Source organism: Mercenaria mercenaria, unplaced genomic scaffold (genome assembly GCF_021730395.1).
Source record: "Mercenaria mercenaria strain notata unplaced genomic scaffold, MADL_Memer_1 contig_4688, whole genome shotgun sequence".
NCBI classification, from domain to species: domain Eukaryota; kingdom Metazoa; phylum Mollusca; class Bivalvia; order Venerida; family Veneridae; genus Mercenaria; species Mercenaria mercenaria.
Window position 1 is genome coordinate 1 of NW_026462935.1, and position 23,160 is coordinate 23,160.

General features: G+C 36.3%; 2 protein-coding genes across 2 annotated transcripts in view; both read right to left on the reverse strand.

Annotated features, from left to right (window-relative positions):
- Positions 1–715: 715 nt before the first annotated feature.
- Positions 716–9,910, reverse strand: LOC128554068 (uncharacterized; the record flags this gene model as incomplete). Its single annotated transcript, XM_053535286.1, has 6 exons — positions 9,880–9,910; positions 9,615–9,836; positions 8,652–8,849; positions 6,784–7,068; positions 6,140–6,373; positions 716–868 (listed from the first exon to the last, which is right to left on the reverse strand). Coding segments are annotated over exons 1-6 (1,123 nt in total), but the record flags the coding sequence as incomplete, so codon positions are not given.
- An 8,549-nt stretch (positions 9,911–18,459) lies between these two features.
- The window catches only part of LOC128554069 (sushi, von Willebrand factor type A, EGF and pentraxin domain-containing protein 1-like), a 32,352-nt gene continuing 27,651 nt past the window's right edge, over positions 18,460–23,160 (reverse strand). Inside the window, exons 13-14 of the mRNA XM_053535287.1 lie at positions 19,081–19,350; positions 18,460–18,647 (exon numbers count right to left, since the gene is read on the reverse strand). Of these exons, the coding sequence (XP_053391262.1) occupies positions 18,460–18,647; positions 19,081–19,350 (458 nt within the window). The remainder of the gene's footprint in view (positions 18,648–19,080; positions 19,351–23,160) is intronic.

The following is a 23,160-nucleotide window of genomic DNA, read 5'->3' on the forward strand; positions in this document are numbered from 1 at the left end:
GATCGAACTCACGACCCCGCGATCCGTAGACCAAACGCTATACCTACTGAGCTAAGCGGGCGGCCTTGCATTCCTCGTTGCTAGGCAGTGCGCTCCTGACTCACATTTTACTTTTTTAATTGTTAAATATTGTTGCTAGTACTCTTAATCCGTAGTCCGTTTACTAAGTAATCCTTTTTTTTCTTTTCTTCGATCCACGATCTTTCTCGCTTTTGCCCATTTTATTTGGCATTTCGATCAAAGCCTAGGAGGAACTATTTGCTCACCCTTGCATTAAAGCGAAGCGTTGGCAAGCGATCTTTCTCAACAGTTGTCAAACTGTTCTTACTGTTTTCTGTTACTGCATATGTATAACTATAAAACGACCGACGGATTGTCTGTCAGTAGTTCACTAAAGATGATAGCCCGTCTACAGCAAGTATTTATGCCTTGTGTCAGTAAGAAAATATGACTTGAAAGATAAATTGACCAAACTCGAGGGACAATTTTAAAGATAAATGCTTCAAAACCTTGATTACTGAAAGTTACAATATCCATGAAAACAAGCGACATGATGGAAGCATCCGCTGATGCCAACAGAGCGATTTGTAGTAAAGAGAAAAAGTGAAAAACCACAGGTTGCCAAACAACATAAATGAGAATGTTGCAGGCTCGGTTTGAAAAAATGCAAGTAACATTTTATTTATTGTTACAATTGATTCAATATGTAACCTACCGCAATAGACTCTACTATATGCTCCAACAGTTCTTGTAGTAAGACCTGGTGGACAGAGAATGCATGTGGACTGTCCGGCCTCAGGCTGAAATGTTCCTTTGATGCAAAAATGACAGCTTTCATTAACCGCATACGTTCCAGCGGGACATCTGACTAGAATATGATGAAGCATAGTCATAATGATTTGTATCAGCTTGACTATCAAAATCAATAAGTCTGATAAAATAATAGTTATCAGCATTTAAAAAAAAGCAAACATGCTCCTTAGAAAAAGTTCAAACACTGATAATAATTTAATTAAATGATGGCTATGCCAAATCATCTTGTAGCTTTTTGCATGGTGACAGTAATTATTTCTTGCTCTTTTAAATGTTTTGATAGCTTTATCAAAGTACTTACACATAGAAACACGCTTAAAGATAATCTTCCACTAACCGCACAATAACATTTAACAATTTTTCATCCATCTTACAGCATATAATGTCAGTCTTTATCAGAACTGAATTGTTTATAAAGCATTTTCTTATAATGATGTTTGTTTGTTTGTTTGTTTTGGGTTTAACACCGTTTTTCAACAATATTTCAGTCCTGTAACGGCGGGCAATAACCCTAACTAGTGTTCCTGGATTCTGAACCAGTACAAACCTGTTCTCCGCAAGTAACTGCAATCTTCCCCACATGAATTATCAGAGATAGAGGATGAATGATTTCAGACACAATGTCTTTTATCAAATCATCACGGCGAACATACGCCCCGCCCAGGGATCGAACTCGCCACCCAGCGATCCGTAGACCAACGCTCTCCCTACTGAGCTAAGGGGGCGGGCGAAGGTATATGAATACATAAACATATAAAATTCTTAGTTACTGCGGTAATTGTGTTGTCCGTCCTCTAAGCTGCTTAACTTTCTTCGAATAAACTTGTGCTTAATAAAGTTTCATTTCTTTTTTACACAGAGATAGGAAAAACACTATGTCTATTCAAGTTATGATGCTGAATTTTCTATGATTCTAGATTAAATGATCATGAATTGTAAAGATCTTGAAATTGCTTTGGTATTTTTATTCGTAGGTTTTATGTCATACTAAAACAATTAGGCTTTGAACTTTGCAGGAAGGCTAGGGTACACCTCGTAGCATTCATTATTGTAGGCACGGGCCCAGATAGAACAGCTAATCATTCGGAACGCACCTTGACTGCTTCTTCAACTTGAAGATTTTAGTACCACGAGGTTTAAGTTGTTTAAGTTTGGTGAAGATCAGATAAGACATGTTTGACTTAGAGTGCGGGAAAGATTTGAGACAGACGGACGCACGGACTGACAGGAGTAAATCAATATGTCTCCCACCACACAGTGGTGTGGGAGACATAATAACATTTATTTAAGTATCCCGCTTCCAGTTTTATAGTTTTTTGGGGTTATCTAAAACATTTGTATAAAGCTGCAATTTGAAGCTTTAGCAAAGCAATTTGTTCAAGTAAGCAATTAAAGTCAGATGAGCTATATAGGGCCATGTCCCTCTTGTTTTGGGTAATTTAGGATGGTTAACCCTCCTTTCCAAATATATTAATGAAAGTCAAATTGCAGAAGTTCATGTCAACATATTTATTTGGCGTGTCACTTTGTTCAAAAACAAAAATAAACCAGGTGAGAAGATCATGGTAAAGATTTTTCAAGATAAGGACTGAAATCTATTAAAAAATTATACAAATCTCTTTGCTGTATCTTCAAAAACAAGAAAGTAGGTCAGTAGGTCAGGGTTAAGAACATCAAAGATGAGTATTGAAAACTTTATCGAAAGTTACTGACATGGTCCAAATTTCTATCTTGTTATGATCGATGTGCAAAACTGTATATGTAGTTTTAGGCTGTATCTTAAAAAACAAGAAAGTAAGTCAGCAGGTCAACATCACTGTCAAGTGACCCCTAATTACTTGGGATATCAGGTAATTATAATTAAACAATCTAGGAAATATGATCAGATAACTTTGATGTATTTTTTCCTATATAACTCGGGGCATAATTTGAACAATCTTGTTAGAGAATTACTAGGCAATGCTACATACCAAATATCAAAGGCTTAAGCCTTGAACATTCAGACACGAAGATTTTTATTTTTTTCCGTATAAAAGTCTATGTAAAACTTGGGGCCCCCGGGGCAGAGCCTCTTTTCAACCCAGTTTCAGGCAAAAATTTTCAAAGTTTTTTTCTATATAAGTCTATATAAACTTGGGACCCACTTGGCTCGGCCTCTTTTCATCCCAGGGGCAAAAAAGTTAACATTCTTTGTTAGAGAACCACTAGGCAATGCTACATTCCAAATATCAAAGGCTTAAGTCTTCAACTTTCACCCCTGGGGTATAATTTGAAAAATTATGGAAAATGACCATTAGGCAATGCAAAATGCCAAATATCAAAAGCGTAGGCCTTGTAGTTTCAGGCAACAAGATTTTTAAAGTTTTTACCTATACAAGTCTATGTAAAGCTTGGGATCCCCTGGGTGGGGCCTCTTTTCATCTCAGAGGCATAACTTAAATAATCTAAGACTTGGTAAAGGACTACTAGGAGTTGCAACAAAATATCCAAAGCCTAGGTGTTGAAGTTTCAGAACAAAAGATTTTTTGCAGTTTTTTTTATATAAGTCTATGTAAATTTTGGTACCCCTGGGACGGGGCCTCTTTTCACCCGAAAGACATAATTTGTACAAACTTAGTAGGGACCCACAAGGCAATGCTACATACCAAATATCAAAGGCATATGCCTTGTGCTTTCAGACAAAAAAAATTGTAAAGTTCTTTCCTATATGTCTATGTAAAACTTGGGACCCCCAGGGTGGGGCCTCTTTTCACCTCAGGATTTTAATTTGAACAATTTGGTAGAATACTATAAAGCAATGCTTACATACCAATATCAAAGCACTAGTCTTGTGGTTTCAGACAAGAAGATTTTTTAAAGTTTTTTCTCTATGTATGTCTATATAAAAATTAGACTCCCGGGGCGGGGCTTCTTTTCAGCCCAGGGTTATAATTTGAATAATCTTGGTAGAGGACCACCAGGCAAGTCTCCATACCAAATATCAAAGCCCTATACAAGTCTATATAAAATTGGGAACCCCAGGGCGGGACCTCTTTTCACCCCAGAGGCATAATTCAAACAATCTATTTTGTGCAATGATAAACAGCGATTCACATGCGGCAAAGTGGATGAATAATTTGGCGAACACGAGTGTCAGCTGTAAACTTCAAACAATTTCGTATAATAATTAAACGAGACATTGGGGTGTATAATATGTGCTTGGTTGGTTGTATTATCTTGATCAATACATATGTATACAATTTTGTGTCTCTTTGCCTGCAGCCTAAAAGGAAATGACTTTTAAAGCAGTTTTTATATCACAGTTGAAGATACACAAAGAAAATAAATAGGAATTCCTAGTTACTCTTGATTATATCGCATCAAAAATATCTCTCAAAATTATTCTCAAGTACCTACATACAACTCATTCTGTTTTGCTAGCTAAAATGATTATGATTTCTAAAATAATTCTGAACAACTCGTCAAGATGTTTACCTGAACGTGCATAGCTGCCATAAGTTAACTCACAGAGTTCCTATTATGTTACCACCAACAGTCGAAAGTTGAATAATAATATTATTATTAATCAAGCGATTTCATATTGGCCTAGTTATTTGTCCTCGGGCAATCGTATTGGCCCTCGGCCTACGATTTCGACAAATACGACAACCCTTGGACAAATAACAAGTCCAATTTGAAATTGCTTGATTAATAACGTTATTAATAACGTTATATAATTTATTATGGGATTTCAATTGTTTGTAATTTTCCAATATCAAGAGATACAACTACTTCCTACTTCATATTGTGATTATATGAAGCTTTTCACATTAATAACAAATAAACTTGTAAGCGTATTCCTTTATATGAGCGGACCTGTATTAAAAGGATACAAACTTGAAGATAATTACTTTTCACAAAATATGCTCAAAAATTTAATTTGCTTTCTAATGGTAATATTGTACGTTTTTACCTCACCTGTCACGAAGTAACAATGTGAGCTATTGTGACCGCTTGATGTCCATAGTCCGTCGTGCGTCATGCGTCGTTCGTAGTGCGTCGTGCGTCAACAATTTCTAAAAAAGATCTTCTTCTTGAAAACCACTGGGCAGAATTACACTACACTTCACAGGAATGATTCTTCGGTGCCCTCCTTTCAAAATTATTCAAGGAATTGAATTCGATGAAGAACTCTGGTTGCAATGGCAACCGAAAGGAAAAACTTTAAAAATTTTCTTGTCCAAAACCACAAGGCATAGGGCTTTGATATCTGGTGTGTAGCATCATCTAGTGGTCCTCTACCAAAATTGTTCAAATTATCCCCCTAGAGTCAAATATGGCCCTGCCCCGGGGGTCACATGGTTTATATAGACTTATATAGGGAAAACTTTGAAAATCTTCTTGTACAAAACCACATGGCTTAGGGCTTTGATATTTGGTATGTAGCACCGTCTGGTGGTCCTCTACCAAGATTGTTCAAATTATCCCCCTAGAGTCAAATATGGCCCCGCCCTGGGGGTCCCAAGTTTTATATAGACTTATATAGGAAAAAAACTTTAAAAACCTTCTTGTCTGAAACCATGAGACCTAGGCTTTTGATATTTGGTATGATGCAATGTCTAGTAGTCATCTACCAAAATTGTTCAAATTATGCCCCTTGGGTAAAAAGAGGCCCCGCCCTGGGGTCAGTTAGTTAAAAATCATCTGATCCTATTTCCAAGACTGTTTAATTATAATTACCTGATGACCCCATGTAATATGATGTCACTTGACTGTGACCTTGACCTACTGACCTACTTTCTTGTTTTAAAGATACAGCCTTGAAATGTTGATGACATACACAGTTTTGCACACAAATCGTAAAACTGAATTTCATTGACCATGAATGTGACCTACTGACTTTCTTAATATTTTATCATCAGTTTGACATTTGAAACATGTAGCTCATATTACTCTAGTGAACGATCCAGGGCCATCATGACCCTCTTGTTTATGTTTGTGATCAAGTAAAGATTAATACGTTAATGTGCTTTTGTGGCTGTTAAAAAATGAAATTATTCTATCTGAATTTCTATACGACATTCGCAATACAGTTGTCTAAAGGTATGTCAGATGTATTAAATATACAATGGCGTAAAGCTAAGCGCTGTGTTAGAAGATCTGTTTAGTATATAAATAGAAACAAACATTCTGACATAGTTCCAACGGGGATTTTGAAGAATTTTGTTCGAGCCTTTTATAGTGATGATCTAATACTAAAACAGTTTCATTCCCTTGAACATCTGTTTTGGAATATCGCATATTCATCTGTTAGAAGAATTAATAATAAAAACTTTAAGCTACTTACTACAAATGCCACCCGCTGCTACTTCACCTTTTTCACAAACGACCTTTCCTGTTATCTCAAGCGACTCTTTATCAGCTTGAAATAACCCAGTGCTTCTCTTCACACTTTTCTGGTCAGGATCGTTCAAATAGACATCAAAGATCTCAGTGTTTCTGTTCTTCAGAGAAGCAGCTGTGCTTTCCATATCTCTAATTGCATTCTCCAAATGAACAAATGCTGGATCGACAATAAAATCTGTAAAAAGATCCTTTGGAAGCAAAGAATGCAACAATGAATAATAATAGCAGACTCGGTTTGATTGAGTCTATTCATGAGAGGTAATGAAATGTGCAAGACCTCTCACGCCCTCTAGCACCGGCTTAAGCAGAACTATATTACACATGTTGAATAGACATCATGGTCACAAAGGACCAGAAAATATAACAACACTAAAAACACAATTTTATGTTAAATTTCAGGCACACAAACTAGAAAACCCAGCTCTGTACGTCAGTACATGTACATCCACACTGGTTTATTTTCCTTTTGAAAACGGATAAACGACATACGAGTAGTCGTGAAGAAAGTAGTTTCCAATTAATTGAGATAGTACACTAGTGTGAAATAAAAATTCAAAAACAAAAGTAGCAAGCTAAACTAGATACCTGTTTTGTTATTTTCCTTTTCCTGTTTATGAACATTCCTATCAGATGTAACAGATCTCTTCATAAACAGCTTAAGCATTGTTCTGTCTGTTATTTCATCAGCAGTTTCCGACCGAGAAGCTTCTAACAATGATATTTCCACTATGCAGGATGTTGATTTGAAACAGTCCGTAGACAATAATTTGCCAAGAACATAGTTTTTCACCGCGTCATAATAATGAACAGGTATCTGGTCAACATATTCAATACTTGATTCAAGCTGAAGGCTTCTAGGATAAGTTCGTTCTGTAAAAAATGTCGAATTACAATATTACCAACTTGTTCCATTTTTAACTATGAAAACGGAGCAACAAAGTACACTGAAGTCCAAACATGAATAAATACGTCTTGACACTAATTACAGAATTAAAAACATCTTGTGCTTATTCTAATATATTTTAGCTCACATGAGCAATGCTCAGGTGAGATTTTCTGATCGTTCGATATCCGGCGTCCGTCTTCTGCCAACATTTAGCTTGTGTATACAGACTGTATTTTTCAACTGATCTTCATGAATTTTGGTCAAAATGATTACCTTGATGAAATCTAGGCCGAGTTTAAAAATGGGTCAACTGGGTTTCAAAAACTAGGTCACTGGGTCAAATCAAAGAAAAACCTTGTGTATGCGATAGAGGCTGTATTTTTCAATTAATCTTCATGAATTTTGGTCTGAATGATAACCTTAATGAAATCTAGACCGAGTTTGAAAATGGTTTATCTGGGGTCAAAAACTAGATCACTAGGTTAAATAAAATAAACACTTATGTATGCAATAGAGGCTGTATTTTTCAATCGATCTTCATGAAATTTGGTCAGAATGATTGCCTTGATGAAATGTAGGTCAGGTTCGAATATGGGTCATCTGAGTTTGAAAACTAGATCACTAGGTCAAATCAAGGAAAAACCTTTTGTATGCAATAGGTGCTGCATTTTACACTGGATTTTCATCAAATCTGGTCAGTATAGTTGCCTTGATAAAATCTAGGTAAAGTTTGAATATGGGTAGTCTGGAGTCAAAAACTAGGTCACTAGGTCAAATCAAAGAAAAACCTTGTGTATGTGATCGAGGCTATTCTTTTTCAACTGATCTTCATGAAATTTGTCAGAATGATAGCCCTGATGAAATGTAGGTCAAGTTCGAATATGGGTCATCTGGGTTTGAAAACTAGGTCACTAGGTCAAATCAAGGAAAAACCTTTTGTATGCAATAGGTGCTGCATTTTACACTGGATTTTCATCAAATCTGGTCAGTATGGTTGCCTTGATAAAATCTAGGTCAAGTTTGAATATGGGTAGTCTGGGGTCAAAAACTAGGTCACTAGGTCAAATCAAAGAAAAACCTTGTGTATGCCATAGAGTCTGTATATTTTTCAATTGATCTTCATGAAATTTGGTCAGAATGATAAAATCTAAGTCAAGTTTGAATATGGGTCATCTGGGTTAAAAACTAGGTCACTAGGTCAAACCAAAGAAAATACTTACTTATACTCAAGATTTTTGCTTCAATTTTAATGATAATTTGGTCAGAATATTTTTTCCATGAAATCACTAGGTCAAACATGTTTACACTGTTATGTTGTGTTATGGTGTGTTTCTCAGGTGGGCGACCTAGGGCCATCTTGGCTCTCTTGTTTAATTTAATTCATCTGGGAATGTCAAACATTAGACAAAGTGCTGAAAGAACTTAAAAAGATCTTGATTAAGGTAAAGATATGTCTGTCATTTTGTGGCAAAATTGGGACATCTTTGTGTAGCTTTATCTGAAAATAACATTTCGTTAAGCTTATTACCTTATACATTATAAGGTACTTTTATTTTACTATACTTACCAGCACACGGCCCAGTTAAATTTGCCGGTAACCAATACAGACCAGTCTGCAGTCCACATGTCAATTCCTGGAACTCCTCAAATCCGGGGATCGATACGAACCCTTCTTGACAACGAACGGAGCAAGTTTGTAATCCCGATTTTGGATTATCTGCGCATTCAAAGTACGAATTTCCTCTATCGTTCAGCTTTGGACATACTGTTAGAAAGGAACTGACTGCTGTATTGTTGAAACGAATACAATGCTAAATTTTATACTACTTAGTTTAAAGCAATTGGCGAGATCTAGTTTTATAAAATAGCTTTAAAATTAAGGAACACTGCACCGATATTACGGCGTAACATATTAACCAAATAACTTTATTTTAAACTATGAGGAATTTATTTGATGTAAATTAATTCAAACGTTTCCCTTTAAAAGGCAAGAAATGCGTGGCAATAAGTTCATTATATATGAAAGCCATCCTCAAACTTTCATACCACTGGAAGAATTTTTAAAATCGGACAATTATTGAAACGATATGGCAATTTGAAATTTAAGAAAATATCTGATCATGCAGGCAGTTATTTTAGTGTATTTATGACGTAATTTACACACTGCTGAGTTATTTATTTAGCAAATAACCTTTAGAATAAATTAATGTCATATGTTTCTTGACTGTAAGATGTGAAGCATAGTAATGCCTTTAATTATAGCTGGAAAAAGTAGAGAGAAATTATTTTACAGAAATAGGTAAATTGAGTTTAAATGTGTATCTAGAAATTTAATAAATCTGCAATTTTGTTTTATGTTGCCATTAAAACAAAATGGCTGCTATTTTTTATCAAATATTCAAAAGCTCGTAACTTTCTCATTTTGAAAATTCTTTCACTTCTTTAGTGATTTGAAAAAATCCTCGAAGACGGAATAAACATAAGAACAACGTTGCCTAACCCATAAACATCAAATCGATAAGCGTCTTACCTTGGCACTCGTCCATGACACATACTTTAAATTCAGAAATCGGACCTAGGCAGTTATCTCCATATTCAGACGGTGATGGATTGTTGCAAACTCGTGACCGTTGCCTAATGCCTTGGCCACATGTAGCAGAGCATTCAGACCAACCTGACCATTCAGTCCACCCTCCATTAACTGCAATATTTAACTGGTAATGTTTGATAATGCCTATATAAATGATGTTATCTACAAAAATCAAGTCGGACTACTGTTTATGTTATTTTATCACATGGGTCTTTAACTGCAAAATTAAAATGCATACTAGAGAGACCAACAAGTTTACACGTTACATCATATACTCCTATAATACCAACCAGGTATAATCTCACAAAGTACTCCTTTATAGTTTTCCCGGCATTCGCAGACATAGCTGTCATTTCTATTGATACATTTGGCTCCATTCATGCAGATATTATCGGCACAAGTATCTGGCGGTTGTTCACATGATTCACCAGACCAACCATAGGAACAGACGCAGGAAACACTTCCTTCTTTATTAAGACATCTGTGACCGTTACATGACGACGTAATGCATTTCTTGTCTGTTTGCATAACTGTAAAGATTACAATATAATTTAATGTTGTACAATTTTACGTTATGATAGATCCATTTTTATGAGATAGTAACATATGCCGATGATAATTATACAACTAAGCAGCACTGTAGTACTATGTTTATATAATGCGTTAATAGAATACTAAAAGACAAGGAAAATATTGAATTACACCAATAAATAGCTAATTGTACATTTATTTGTTGTATAATTTCTGTCTAAGCCATTTTTCTGTTTATTTACCCTCCTTAACGAGTACACAAGTTCTATCAAACCATTCATCGCAAGTAGGAGAGGCTCTCTAGAGAAATTGCAGTGTTAAGTAATAGATATTTTGTATTTTATAAACCATCCTTCGACTGCTTATAGTGTGTTCTTTTAGAATACACAGACTTGTTTTTTCTTTTTAAAAATGTTGTTGCTTTTTTAAATGCCTGACCAAAAGGCGATAAAAAATAAATACTTCTATGGTCTGACATAGTTATCTAAATACTACGGGCAACGAAATAAAACTGTTATCGAATCTAAAAATAAGTAGCATTTTATATTTTGACAGCATTACAATCACATTCGGTTTGAAAAAAACAACGACAAAAAACAAACTTTGCATTAATTTGAAATGTACATTTGTTGAACAATTGTACTTCCGAGTCTACAACAACGTTTTAGTTAACATGAACGAGATCTCTTTTTGACAAAAATAGTTTAATAAACTGTATATGGCAAACCCTGAACAGAAGAAATTTTCCTTAAACATGGCGTAGAAATGTATCTACTAACATAGTAATCTCAGTAAATAGTCTTCCCTAGATTCCTGTGAGCATGCAACATGCATTCTCCAAATACTTACAAAAATTTCAAATTGAAATTAAACAAGAGATTGCTTTTGGTAAATGCACATGTCTCCCAGAAGCAAAAAATGTTCATTAATATACACTATTCCGCTACATCACAAGAAAATGTGTGATACACGTTTACTTTTTTTCAAAATAACCAAAACTGACGTTGTATGCAGCCATAACTAATCAACAAAAATGAACAAGAGCTATTTGTAGTTTAAGAGAAGTCCAACATTACTTTTGTGACAGACAGGCAGACAGAGAGGCAGACAGACAAAAAGTCGATATAGCTCCCCACATAATTAAATTCTAAGAATATTTAAATAGAATTAAATCTTCTATGTTTCAAATAAGATGAGAAGAGTTGTAATATATTTGTACAATATTCATATTAAAATAAATTAATATATCGGTAAGTGAAATATTACAAACATTTTTGACCTCTCAGAGCTATTCTTAGAAAAAGTAGAGGCGGATCTAGGATTTCGATTAAGGGGGTGCGGGCCGGCGCATGCCCCTTTTTTGTTTGGCAAGTACACATTAAAAAGTTTAATCTGACGTATAGCTGACATAGTTTGAACATTTGACCCAATACCATTACTTAAGTTAGTGAAACTGATTTGACCAAGTTGATAGGTATTAAATTTGTTCGTCAACTGGTCCCACTCCTTTAGAACTTGTAAAAAGTACTGACATATTTATGCGAGCGAAGCGAAACCAAAATTTATCTAAAATAGCATATATATCAATTCTGAATTTTAGACAATCAAAACATGTATGCTTGCTGGATGTAAGGGATGACGGGGGCGCCGGCTACGATACCATCTTGGATCTTTCATTGACATTTGCTTTCGAAAGTTTACCTCTATACTAGATAAAAAGATGCAATACCTGTGCATTCTTTGATACTTGAAGTATTTGCTAGAATTGTTGTTGTTCCTGGTGGACATTTTTTACATTCATTTTTTCCATATTCATCTTGGTAATATCTGTGTGGACATATTGCACAACTCTCCAAACCATCAATGGAAACAGAACCCGGACGACAGTACTCTTTAAAGTAATATGAAATCAAGACAGAACACTTTTTCAGCATGTTAAACACTTCAGTTAAATTTGCTACAAGTTTTGATATAATCCCTTTAATTGTTTTTGAGTCATACGTTGACAAACTAACCGCCACGGTAACCTAGTGGTATAGCGTCCGCTTCGAGTGCGGGAGGTCGTGGGTTCGATCCCTGTCCGCGTCATACCAAAGACGTAAAATTGGTACTAGCAAGCTTCCTCGCTAGGCGCTCAGGATTAAGAGGGTAGAGCTAGGACTGGTCAGCCCGGTGTCAGTATAATATGACTGGGTGGGGTATCATGTAACGTGTCTACGGCGTCATATTCCAGTGAGGCAGCAATATAAAGTTTGGCATTATGCTCACTGACACAAGTAGACACCGTCGTTTATATACTGAAAAATTGTTGAAAAAGACGTTAAACCCCAACACACACACATACGTTGATAAACTGGTATAAGTAAAATAAAAACGTTATAGTTCTTGCAAACAGCACATTCTCGAAATTTCTTCTAGCTTTGTATGTAGTTTGAATAAATCCCTTCAGCACTAAGAAAATTATGCCCAGCACAAATAGATTTATTAAAGGGAAATAACTTGAAACAAAACCAAGGTAGAATTACACTTGTACACAGGCCTTTCTCTTAATTTTCTCTGTTAATATGCGACAATACATGTTTAAACTGTTTAAGAGTTTTCGTATAAAATGTTTTGAGTAAGATATAGAGATATGAATTTTTTCAGCATGACGCTTTGCTAAAAACACTGAAGAAAAACTTGGAATCGAAATTGAAAATTCGCAGGAAAAATTTTGTTGCAAAGTTATTGTGCCAAAAAGCCGAATGATGTGATAGCCTATGCGAAAGAATATAAAGAAATGTTTCCTGCTGCACACGATACTGAGAATTTTCTAAAAGGAATAGACAACACGGCTCGAAATGTGGATCCTTTTTAAAGAGGGATCGTGCTTTATTTTCTCAACCAGAAAAGAAATGGTGGGGGAAAACAGCCTTTCGTTGGCAACATGCTGCTGACATTGGTATTTTGATGAACTTGTATATGCAGCAGGCACTGGGAATGTAACTCAAGATGTTGGAAACTGAAGAAGTCGATCAAATTGAGAAGAAAGCGATATATTTTTTTCTTTTTAAACAAAAAGTTTGGATCAACTGGGAAGTGTCGCAACATTTTATTTTTCACATAATTCGTAAGCAAGCGACAATGCATGACACATATTTGTTTAAACTTTACACTTCATCTGACATTCATAGTATGCCGTTAACTGGTGGTGGAGTGTTGGGTCATGGTCTTGATGACATTTTGAAAGAAAGGAAGGAAGTCAAGAAAACTTTGGATGAACTTCTTCCAGAATCGAAGTCGAGGAAGTTGAAACTCGAAATTTCCTCTTCAATGGAAATTGATTCAATAGGCTCCGACATCGGCTAAGAAGTTGCTTGATAAGCCGTCTACGTCGGACTACAATAATTAGAAATCTAAGAATAACTTTCGTATCCCTAAGATAACAGTGCGAACCAATGCAGATGGTAGCACCTCCAGAAACTTCGACGGTAAATTGCCAACATCTACACTTTCCTACAAGCTAGCATCAAGCAGAGGGAAGGTTCCCAATTCAAAACACGGGTAATAATGACTCGGTAAGTGTATTAATGTTGCATCCAGAGATCCCTGTAGAGAGACATTTGACTGATTTTCTAGACAAATGGAAAGAAATAACAAGGACGCATTTGGTTCTGTCGGTGATCGAAAACGGATATAAGCTAAAATTCGATCAAATCCCACCATTTCTAGGAATAAAAGAAACTTGTGTGTGTGTGTGTGTGCGTGTGTGCGTGTTGGTGTGCGTGTGCGTGTGTGTTCGGGTTTAACGTCTTTTTCAGCAATTGTTTTAGTCATATAAACGACGGTGTGTACTTGTAGCAGTGAGTAGTGAGCACAATGCCAAACTTTATATTGCTCCCTCACTAGAATATCACGCCGTAGATACGTGGCATGATACCCCACCCAGTCACATTATACTGACACCAGGCTGACAAGTCCTAGCACTATCCTCATAATGCTGAGCGGCAAGCGAGGAAGCTACTACATGTAGTACCATTTTTTAAGTCTTTGGTATGAGGCGGCAGGAGAACCCATGACCTCCCGCACTCGAAGCGGACGCTCTACTACTAGGCTACCGAAACTTTTGTAAATACAGAAAAACCGGCTATTCTAGAAAAGGAACTAAATTCGCTTTTAGAAAAAAAGTGCAATCGAAATTGTTCCAAAGAATTGCTGAAAAAAAGGCTTCTACAGCACGCCAGTTTTTGTAACAAAAAGACCGGTGATTTGCGTCCTGTAATCAATTTTAAACCCCTAAACAGATATCTAAGGAAACAACATTTCAAGATGGACACTTTGTCAAAAGTCCCTAATCTTCTTCAAAAAGAAGAGTGGACCTGAAAAATGCTTATTTTCATGTACCAATTTTCAAAATTGTTTTGCATAGAAGGCCATGTTTATCAGTTCAAAGTCCTATGTTTCCGTCCGATGGTTACACCTAGGGTATTTACAAAAATAGTGGCGGTAGTAGCAGCATATCTGAGATCCAAAGCTATTCGTCCAGCAGTATATCTGAACGATAGGTTACAATTAAACTAAAGATTAGCTCAAATATTGATAGATCGAGAGTTTAATCTCGGGCTCCTTCTGGAACTAGGATTAATATTGAATGCAACAAAGTCTCAACTTGTCCCAGTACATGAAATTATCTATATAGTAGCAAATTTCAACCTCAAGAAAGGTTTAGTGTTTCCAACTCAAGAAAGGTTTAAGAAATTGCAATTAGCAACATGAAATCTTTTTCAAGGTCAGTATTCCGCCAGACAATATTTAGTAATACTGGGGATTTTACCAATACAGTTACACTTACTAAAACACTAGAGACTTGTGTGTATGGTTTTGGATATAAAATTCCCATATACACAAGAACTAAATACCATCTGAATGGGGTAACGTCAAAATTCTAAAAGGCAGAGACTTACAATCATTCAAAGCAGCCATGGAGCTGACCACAGATTCATCCAAGAAAATAGCCAAGGGAACATGGTCGATTTGTTTGTTTGTTTGTTTTGGGTTTAACACCGTTTCAACAGTATTTTAGATATGTAACGGCGGGCAGTTAACCTGTTCCTGGATGCTGTACCAGTACAAATCTGTTCTCCGCAAGTAACTGCCAACTTCCCCACATGAACTATCAGAAGATGAGGGCGAATGATTTCAGACACAATGTCTTTTATCAAATCGTCACGGAGAACATACGCCCCGCTCGGGGATCGAACTGGCGACTCTGAAATCCGCAGACCAACGCTCTCCCTACTGAGCTAAGCGGGCGGGCATGGAACATGGTCGAAGGCTCTGAGTTTACAGTATATGAACTCATAGGCGTAGGAGCGGGTTTAATTTGCGGGGGGTGGGATGGCGGAGGAAAAATTTTCGACACGAGGCCTGGGGACTGGCAAGTGATCCCCGGTACATACATGACAAAGCCTTGTTCAGGAGCCAAATAGACCGTTGCCCCCATCAAGCTCCTGTGTGTTAGCAATTAATGAGTTATTCTGATGCATTTCTAATGTCCTACACAATGGTGTAACTTAATCGGTCAAAATATGTACTGTTCTTATCAATCGTGCCATTTTTTTTTAAAGTCTTCGGTTGAAGCCCTGGATATACAATCAAATAGCGCTGTATTTGTCTAATTGTGATATAAAGGGGTGGAAATATTATTTCCCTGGAATATAAAAAATAAAAATACAGAACGTTTACATGCGTAAAAAAGCTCAACACTTACATCGTTTTTGGAGACACTCAAACCAGAACCAAAAATCAGGTTGAAAAGAATTATAGGATACTAAATATATTAGATTGCAAGTTATATCTCTTTTCAAAAATATTAGGGGAATAGTTTGGCCCTTCCTATTCTAGCTTTGGTGGGGGACATGCTCCCGCTGGCTGCTTCCCCGGCTCCTACGCCTATGGAACTATCTTTGAAACAGTACACCTTGCTTTGAGACATTTTCTCCCAGCTTTGAAGGGCAAACAAATTCTGATCAGATCAGACATGATTGTATGATCATGCTTCACTACCTGAACAGACAGAGAAGGGTGCGGGCGGAGACAATTTGGAAGAATTATGCATATGCAATATCCCAATACAACTATGGTTATTAACTATATAGAACCAAATAGTTCTCCGAGCTGCACATTTGAAAGGAAAATTGATCTATACAGCGGAAACACTCAGCAGGAAAGCAATTCAGTCGTCCGAATGGTCTCTGAGTCCGCAAATAGCAAACCTTTCAAATATGGGGCCAGCCTATGATAAAAAAAATTTCGACAGCGGAGAATCGACAATTTCTAGTATTCTGCTCTTGGAAAAAATACCCAAAAGCATTTGCACAAGATGCTCTATCAATCAGATGGGAGAACATGTTTGCATATACATACCCTCCAGTTTGCATGTTTCCATAATTACTGAATCACATGAAATGACTTTGATAGTTCCAATGTTGACACGACAACATTGGTACTCGATGTTGCTAAGTATGTTGACTGCGTGTCAGAAACAAAAACCTACTTTGTCAAAACAGAGTTAATCATGCAAACTCACAGTTTCTGAATCTTATTGCATGCAGGCTATCAACAAACAGTACAAAACAAAAGGCTTTACTAAAAACACTAGAAAATTGATCAGAGCATCATAGAGGGCAGGCACACAGAAAGATTACTCCTATAAATTGAAAAAAATCAGTAGCTGCTGCAATACAAAGTAGATTGATCCCTATAATGCATCTCTGACTGAATGTGCATTTCTTTTATCATATTTATATGATTATGGTTTGAAATACAAGACTATTTCAGGTTACAGATCTATGATGTCTTCAGTTTTACCAACATTTGAGAAGTCAAAGTGCTGAGAGCAGTGTTCAATTCAAGACCTCCTAAGCACAGATTGATTCCTGAATGGGATTAACCTGCTGAAACTTCCCCCATTCAAAACCATGAAGCTGGCAAAATTTAAGTATGCGATATGGAAAGCAGTATTTCTGATCGCTATAGCAACTTGATCTTCAAGATTTGTTCCTTGGCAAAGGATCGGTCAATATCCAAAGCAAGGTGTCACATTCATAAGGTATAGACTTTCGATGCAAGTTGGACAAGGTCATGATAGTAAGACAATTTATTCCTACTTTTAAAGACAACAAATTGTTAGATGGAAAAAGGGCTCTGTTCTGGTATTTGAAACAAACAGATTCTTTGCGACAGGAAACAGATGAGCATAAACTGTTCTTCAAAACAATCAAACCTCACAGACCGGTTTCTGTGTAGACTATTTCTGCATGGATTGTGAGTACGATCAAAAGAGCTTAACAGTCTAAGAAAATATTACAGCCTAAAATTCGGGGTCATTCAACTCGGTCAATTTGACCGTCATAGACTTTGTTCAAAGGGGCAAACATGGTGGACGTGTTGAATAGCGCAGATTGGAATAACTGTTAGACAATGAAAACTTTAGACAATAAAACTGGACTTTTACTTCAGGCAAGATGGTGTATATACATATGTAATACAAAGTTTAATGAAAAATCATTTACGAACATTTATGTTTTACATTTTGGTGGAATGTACATATGGAATTGTTATAGACAGCTAATATTATACAAAATGTAGTTGCATAAAGGTATGTACAGAACTCTACTGAAAGTCGACGTATTCTTTGCATATAAAACTGTACTACATTTGTATATGGGAGAGAACTGTCTGTAAATATTTGTAGATTTGTAGTGTTTAGTGCTTGAAAACAGGAATATCAAGCTACTGGAATGAAACTCCAGTCAAGACACTACTTGCAGAATCAGAGATATTCTATAATATATTCATCAGGTAAGTGGCTTTTATGATAAAAAAAAGTCCATTTGTTTTCAAATTGTAGGGTTTTTTTAGCAAATGATACTTACATTTACCTGATAAATATAACGACACCCCCTCCTCACCTCTCTTCTAAAACACTTTTTTAGTAAATGATACTTACCTGATAAATACAACGACACCCCCTACTCACCTCTCTTCTAAAACACTTTAAAAGTGCCGCCTAGTTGTGGGGCATAAAAAGTAATAGCACAGGTATTGCTAAAATATAACGTGATTTCAAATTTTCGGTTTTGGATATAGAATAAAGTCCGTACAGAACATACCAAACCGGCCAAAGCGAGCTCCGTCATTTTTCCGAGAAGGTTCTATAATTTTCTCAAAAAAATACAATTTTAATACAAACTGAATAAACTGTCTTTTACTTTTAGGTGTACCAGCAAACATTCTCACCTTTACAGTCACTGACAGAGACCGTCCCTTTATTCTTTGTTGAAGTCCCCTCAGGGCATGTTAAACAATGTGCGATTCCATCTTTGTCTTTGTATGTCCCAACTGGACACTTCTCACATTTATTCAATGTGTAGTTTAAAACGTTTCCAACAGAACATGTTTCTGCAAATAAGTTCTAATCTCTGAGACAGAAACAAGTTCCAACAGATTACAACGTTAAGTAGTTTGCTTCTTATTTGATTTAACCATACTTTATTGCTCATATATACATGCATGTAGATACATAGAATTACAACAGTACAAAAGCAAATGGGTTGGGCAACAAGTTCTAACAACATAACATTAAGCCCTTCTTATAGTTTCTTAAACTAAATATAATTTAAGAGTAATCTTTTGAGGATCTGGTTATAAATTTAATTAAGCTAAAGCTGTAATTGTTGTATACTTCAAATATGTATTTGAAAAAGGCAAGTGGTCTGTCTTAAAGTTTCTAATATGTTTAATTTAAGCGGATTTTTTTTTAATTACAGATTGGATACTTTATTGTACACACAGGATATGAATTAAAGGTCTTATTACTTGTTAGTTGTCTTACTACATTGTAATCCAGATAGGATGTAATTCTTTTCGCATGTTGGAGTGGTATAATTGACGATATTCCAGTATTCCACTAGGAAATCGCCTGTAACTTGTAACATTCCAAGAACACTGGAGACGACCCATTTACGATTGTTTTCCCATATTTGTCTGACCATGTCCTCATGGTAGTCCAATGATGATATGTTTGCGGCAGCTTCGACGCTGATAGTAAAACTGATGAGAAATGTATGTGAAGCACTTCTTGTGAAACGACTATGGACTGCATCTGTAACAAAACAATTAAAGAAACTTTTATATACTAGCTTTATGTGCGTGTAATTAGCCAGAGCAGCCAGAGTAGCCAGAGTTCAGCCAGAGTTTAGCCAGAGTAGCCGGAGTTCAGTCAGAGTTCAGCCAGAGAAGTCATAACTCTGGTTACTCTGGCTGGCCAGAGTAGCCAGAGTTCAGCCAGAGCAGCAAGAACTCTGGTTACTCTGGCTGGTCAGAGTAGCCAGAGTTCGGCAAGAGTAGTCAGAGTTCTTCCAGTATCCAGAACTCTGGTTACTCTGGCTGAGTAGGCAGAGTTTCTAGATTTTTAACATGTTCTGGCTACTCTGGTCAGCCAAAGTAGCCACAGTAGCCCGAGTCACCAGGATATCATTTGCTCTGGTTACTCTGGCTGTTTCTAACAGAGTAGCCAGAGTTCAGCCAGAGTAGCCAGAGATTCTAGGATTTTAACATGTTCTGGCTACTCTGGTCAGCCAGAATAGCCAGTTACCCGGTCCCGTGTTCGCAAAATATTTTCAGTTTTATCTGAGTTTGATTATGAAACTTAAATGTCATTTCTATGTAAATAGCATATTTAAAACTGAATTTCAAGTTATTAACTATTTTCAAGTAGTTAACTAAATTATAATTAGGTCTGGTTACTCTGACTGGCCAGAGTAGCCAGAGTTTCAAGAGTTTAAATATGTTCTGGCTACTCTAGTCAGCCAGAGTAGCCTGAGTAGCCAGAGTAACCAGGTCCCGTATTCGCAAAACATTTTCAGTCTTAGCTGAATTCGATCTTGAAACTTAATATGTTATTTCTTTCTAAATAGCATGTTTAAAACTGAATTTCAAGTTAATAACTATTTTCAATTGGCTATTTATAGTAACCATAGTAGACAGAACTCTGGTTACTCTGGCTGGTCAGAGTAGGCAGAGTTCACCCAGAGTAGCCAGAACTCTGGTTGGGGGCCTCCGTGGCCGAGTGGTTAAGGTCGCTGACTTAAAATCGCTTGCCCCTCAACGATGTGGGTTCGAGCCTCACTCGGGGCGTTGAATTCTTCATGTGAGGAAGCCAACCAGCTGGCTTACGGGAGGTCGGTGTTTCTACCCAGGTGCCCGCTCATGATGAAATAATGCACGGAGGTGCACTTGGGGTCTTCCTCCACCATTAAAGCTGGAAAGTCGCCATATGACCTATCATGTGTCGGTGCGACGTTAAATCCAACAATAAAAAAGAACTCTGGTTAGTCTGGCTGGCCAGAGTAGGCAGAGTTCAGCCAGAGTAGCAAGACTTTATTAGGATTTTAACATGTTCTGGTTACTCATACCAAAGCAGCGTAACATCAATGCTTGAAACGTAAATGGCAGACGCTAGAACATAGAAGAATACATGCATCCCGAATAATGTTGTACAAATAATCATTGATCAAATCATTCAGTTTCAGTTTTAATATTGCATATGCCATGTTTTTGTGATTTTCCTACATATCTGCGATATGTCACATGTTTAATTGTTGAACGTATATTTTATATTAAATGGGCTCTCAACAAATCTGGATTATTATTATTATTATTATTATTACTTCGCATTTATCAGGATTGAATTCCATAGACCAATTATGTTCATATTCCTCTAATTTTGTCAAATCATCTTGAACTTTGTAAGAGTCTATTAACGAGTCTATGTTGAGGTATATGATAGTGTCATCAGCAAATAAGCGTATTCTACCTTTAACAGAGTCAGGAAGGTCATCGATAAAACAAAGGAAGAGACAAGGACTCAACACTGAACCTTGAGGAACCGCCTGATAGAACTGGTAAAGAGTGTGAGCCTTCAACTACTACAGATTGAGAACGGTTACTAAGGAAAGATTGAATCCAGGGTAGAGAGATTCTGTAGACACAAAGTTTCACGATTTTATAGAGAAGGAGTTGATGATCGATCTTGTCGAAAGCTTTCGAGAAATCCATTACAATGAGACCTGTTTGTTTCCAGATTGGAGATTGTCAAATGTTTCTTGTGTAAAGGATAATAGTTGTGCCTCACAGCTGTGTTTGGAACGGAAACTATATTGGAAATGTGTGAGAAGATTGTTGACTATTTTGGTTCTCTCAAGGTTGATTTTTTGCGTTTATATGTATCAAGTGATTCATAAAACGGAGTAGCCAGAGTTTCATGACCCTTTTTTGTACCGTCAGGGTGTTTTTTAGTTTTCACGTATCAAGTGATTCATCAAACGGACTTCAAAGAATTGTCTTACTTATCAGTAAGTAGTCCTATATAACTGTTTAATCCAAATACAGTCAATATCGCTTCATACACGTACACAAGTAATACCGAGTTAATACAACATGGAATGTTGATTGTCTGATGGCATAAGGTGACTACAATCAATTTGTGAATGGCATTTTGCGTTTTGATTGGCATGTCACAGGTACCTACCTTTTTTCCAATGGTTTAGATGAAATACCGTTATTAAGCGGCTTTAAGTGTATGTGTTCACATGTCAACATTTCGTCAACTTTCACAACTTTAAAATGCAAATTTCAGGAATTGGTTGCTGTTAACAAGTATGAAAAATGTATTTTCCAATTTCTTTATATTATGTCTTCAAGTTAATTTATTTGGTACAAATTCAAGGCAAACACAAAACCAGAAGCCTTCAAATAAATATTCTTTATTTATGGAATTCACTGCAATTATTTATGATATCAATATAAACAAGAGGACCCATATGAGCCTGAATAAGATCCTGAATCGCTTACCTAGACCTCGTGGGTAATGACAGTCATAGTAAAACTTCACATTTTGTAATTGTTAACTCTATATTCTGGACATTCTGGAAATTTTAAACTTATATTGTGTAAGATTAGAAGTATATTGATAAACCACAGAGAGAGACTAATATTGCCCTGGGGATGGTGATTCAATCAAGTTTGAAAGAACTCCATTATAAATGTGGCTAATTTACATGCAAAATTTTTCAGCTCTTACCCTTGTGGCTCTAAAAAGATTTTTGCTATGTAAGTATATCATGCTTTTTTTCTATATAATACTTAAGTAAGAACCATTTTGACTCTGGGGTATTGATTGAACATGTAAAATATCTAAACTCTTGTCATTGCAATTCTTTTGAGAAGATTTTAAAAGATTTTCCTGTAAGACTTTACAAGCTCATTAGCACAAGTAATATAAACATAACCACATGTTGCATGTGCAATAAAACGCAAACTCCTAATAAAATAGAACATTTTATATAAAAGATTAACAAAAAATAAGGTTTTCGTGCAACAGTTTTGCTTCAAATACACGCTAAAATGCACCGTTTGCCGTTCTTTTGTTAATAAATAATCAAGTAGAGGATACCCGGACCCCCATCCCCTTACCTCTGCGTACTATGGAAAATGCCTTAGCTACGCGCCTGCAAGAGTTCAACTAGTATAGTACTTGTATCCGAAGTGCGCGTTTTAAGTGGGAGATGCGACATTGAAATAAACTAGTATAGTTTACCTAGGGGTAGAGTATACTACTTACAATGGCAGTTTTTTTTCTGGTCTGGTGCCAGTGGAATGTTTCAAAACAATTGTGATTATTAATTCGTAATTAAACAAGAGCTCCCTTGATGCATTCAGTAATTGCACAAGGAAAAGAAAGGAATTGTCACTGTACACTGGGTGTTTGACGTACTGGCCTCAAACAAATAATTATGGGTCATGTATGAATCATAAGTAAACTCTGAATAAAATGTGATCTTAGACCAAAGCATTCTTCAATTATTTGGCAAAAAAGGTTCAACTGTTCTTGGTCAATTTGATTTTGACCTTC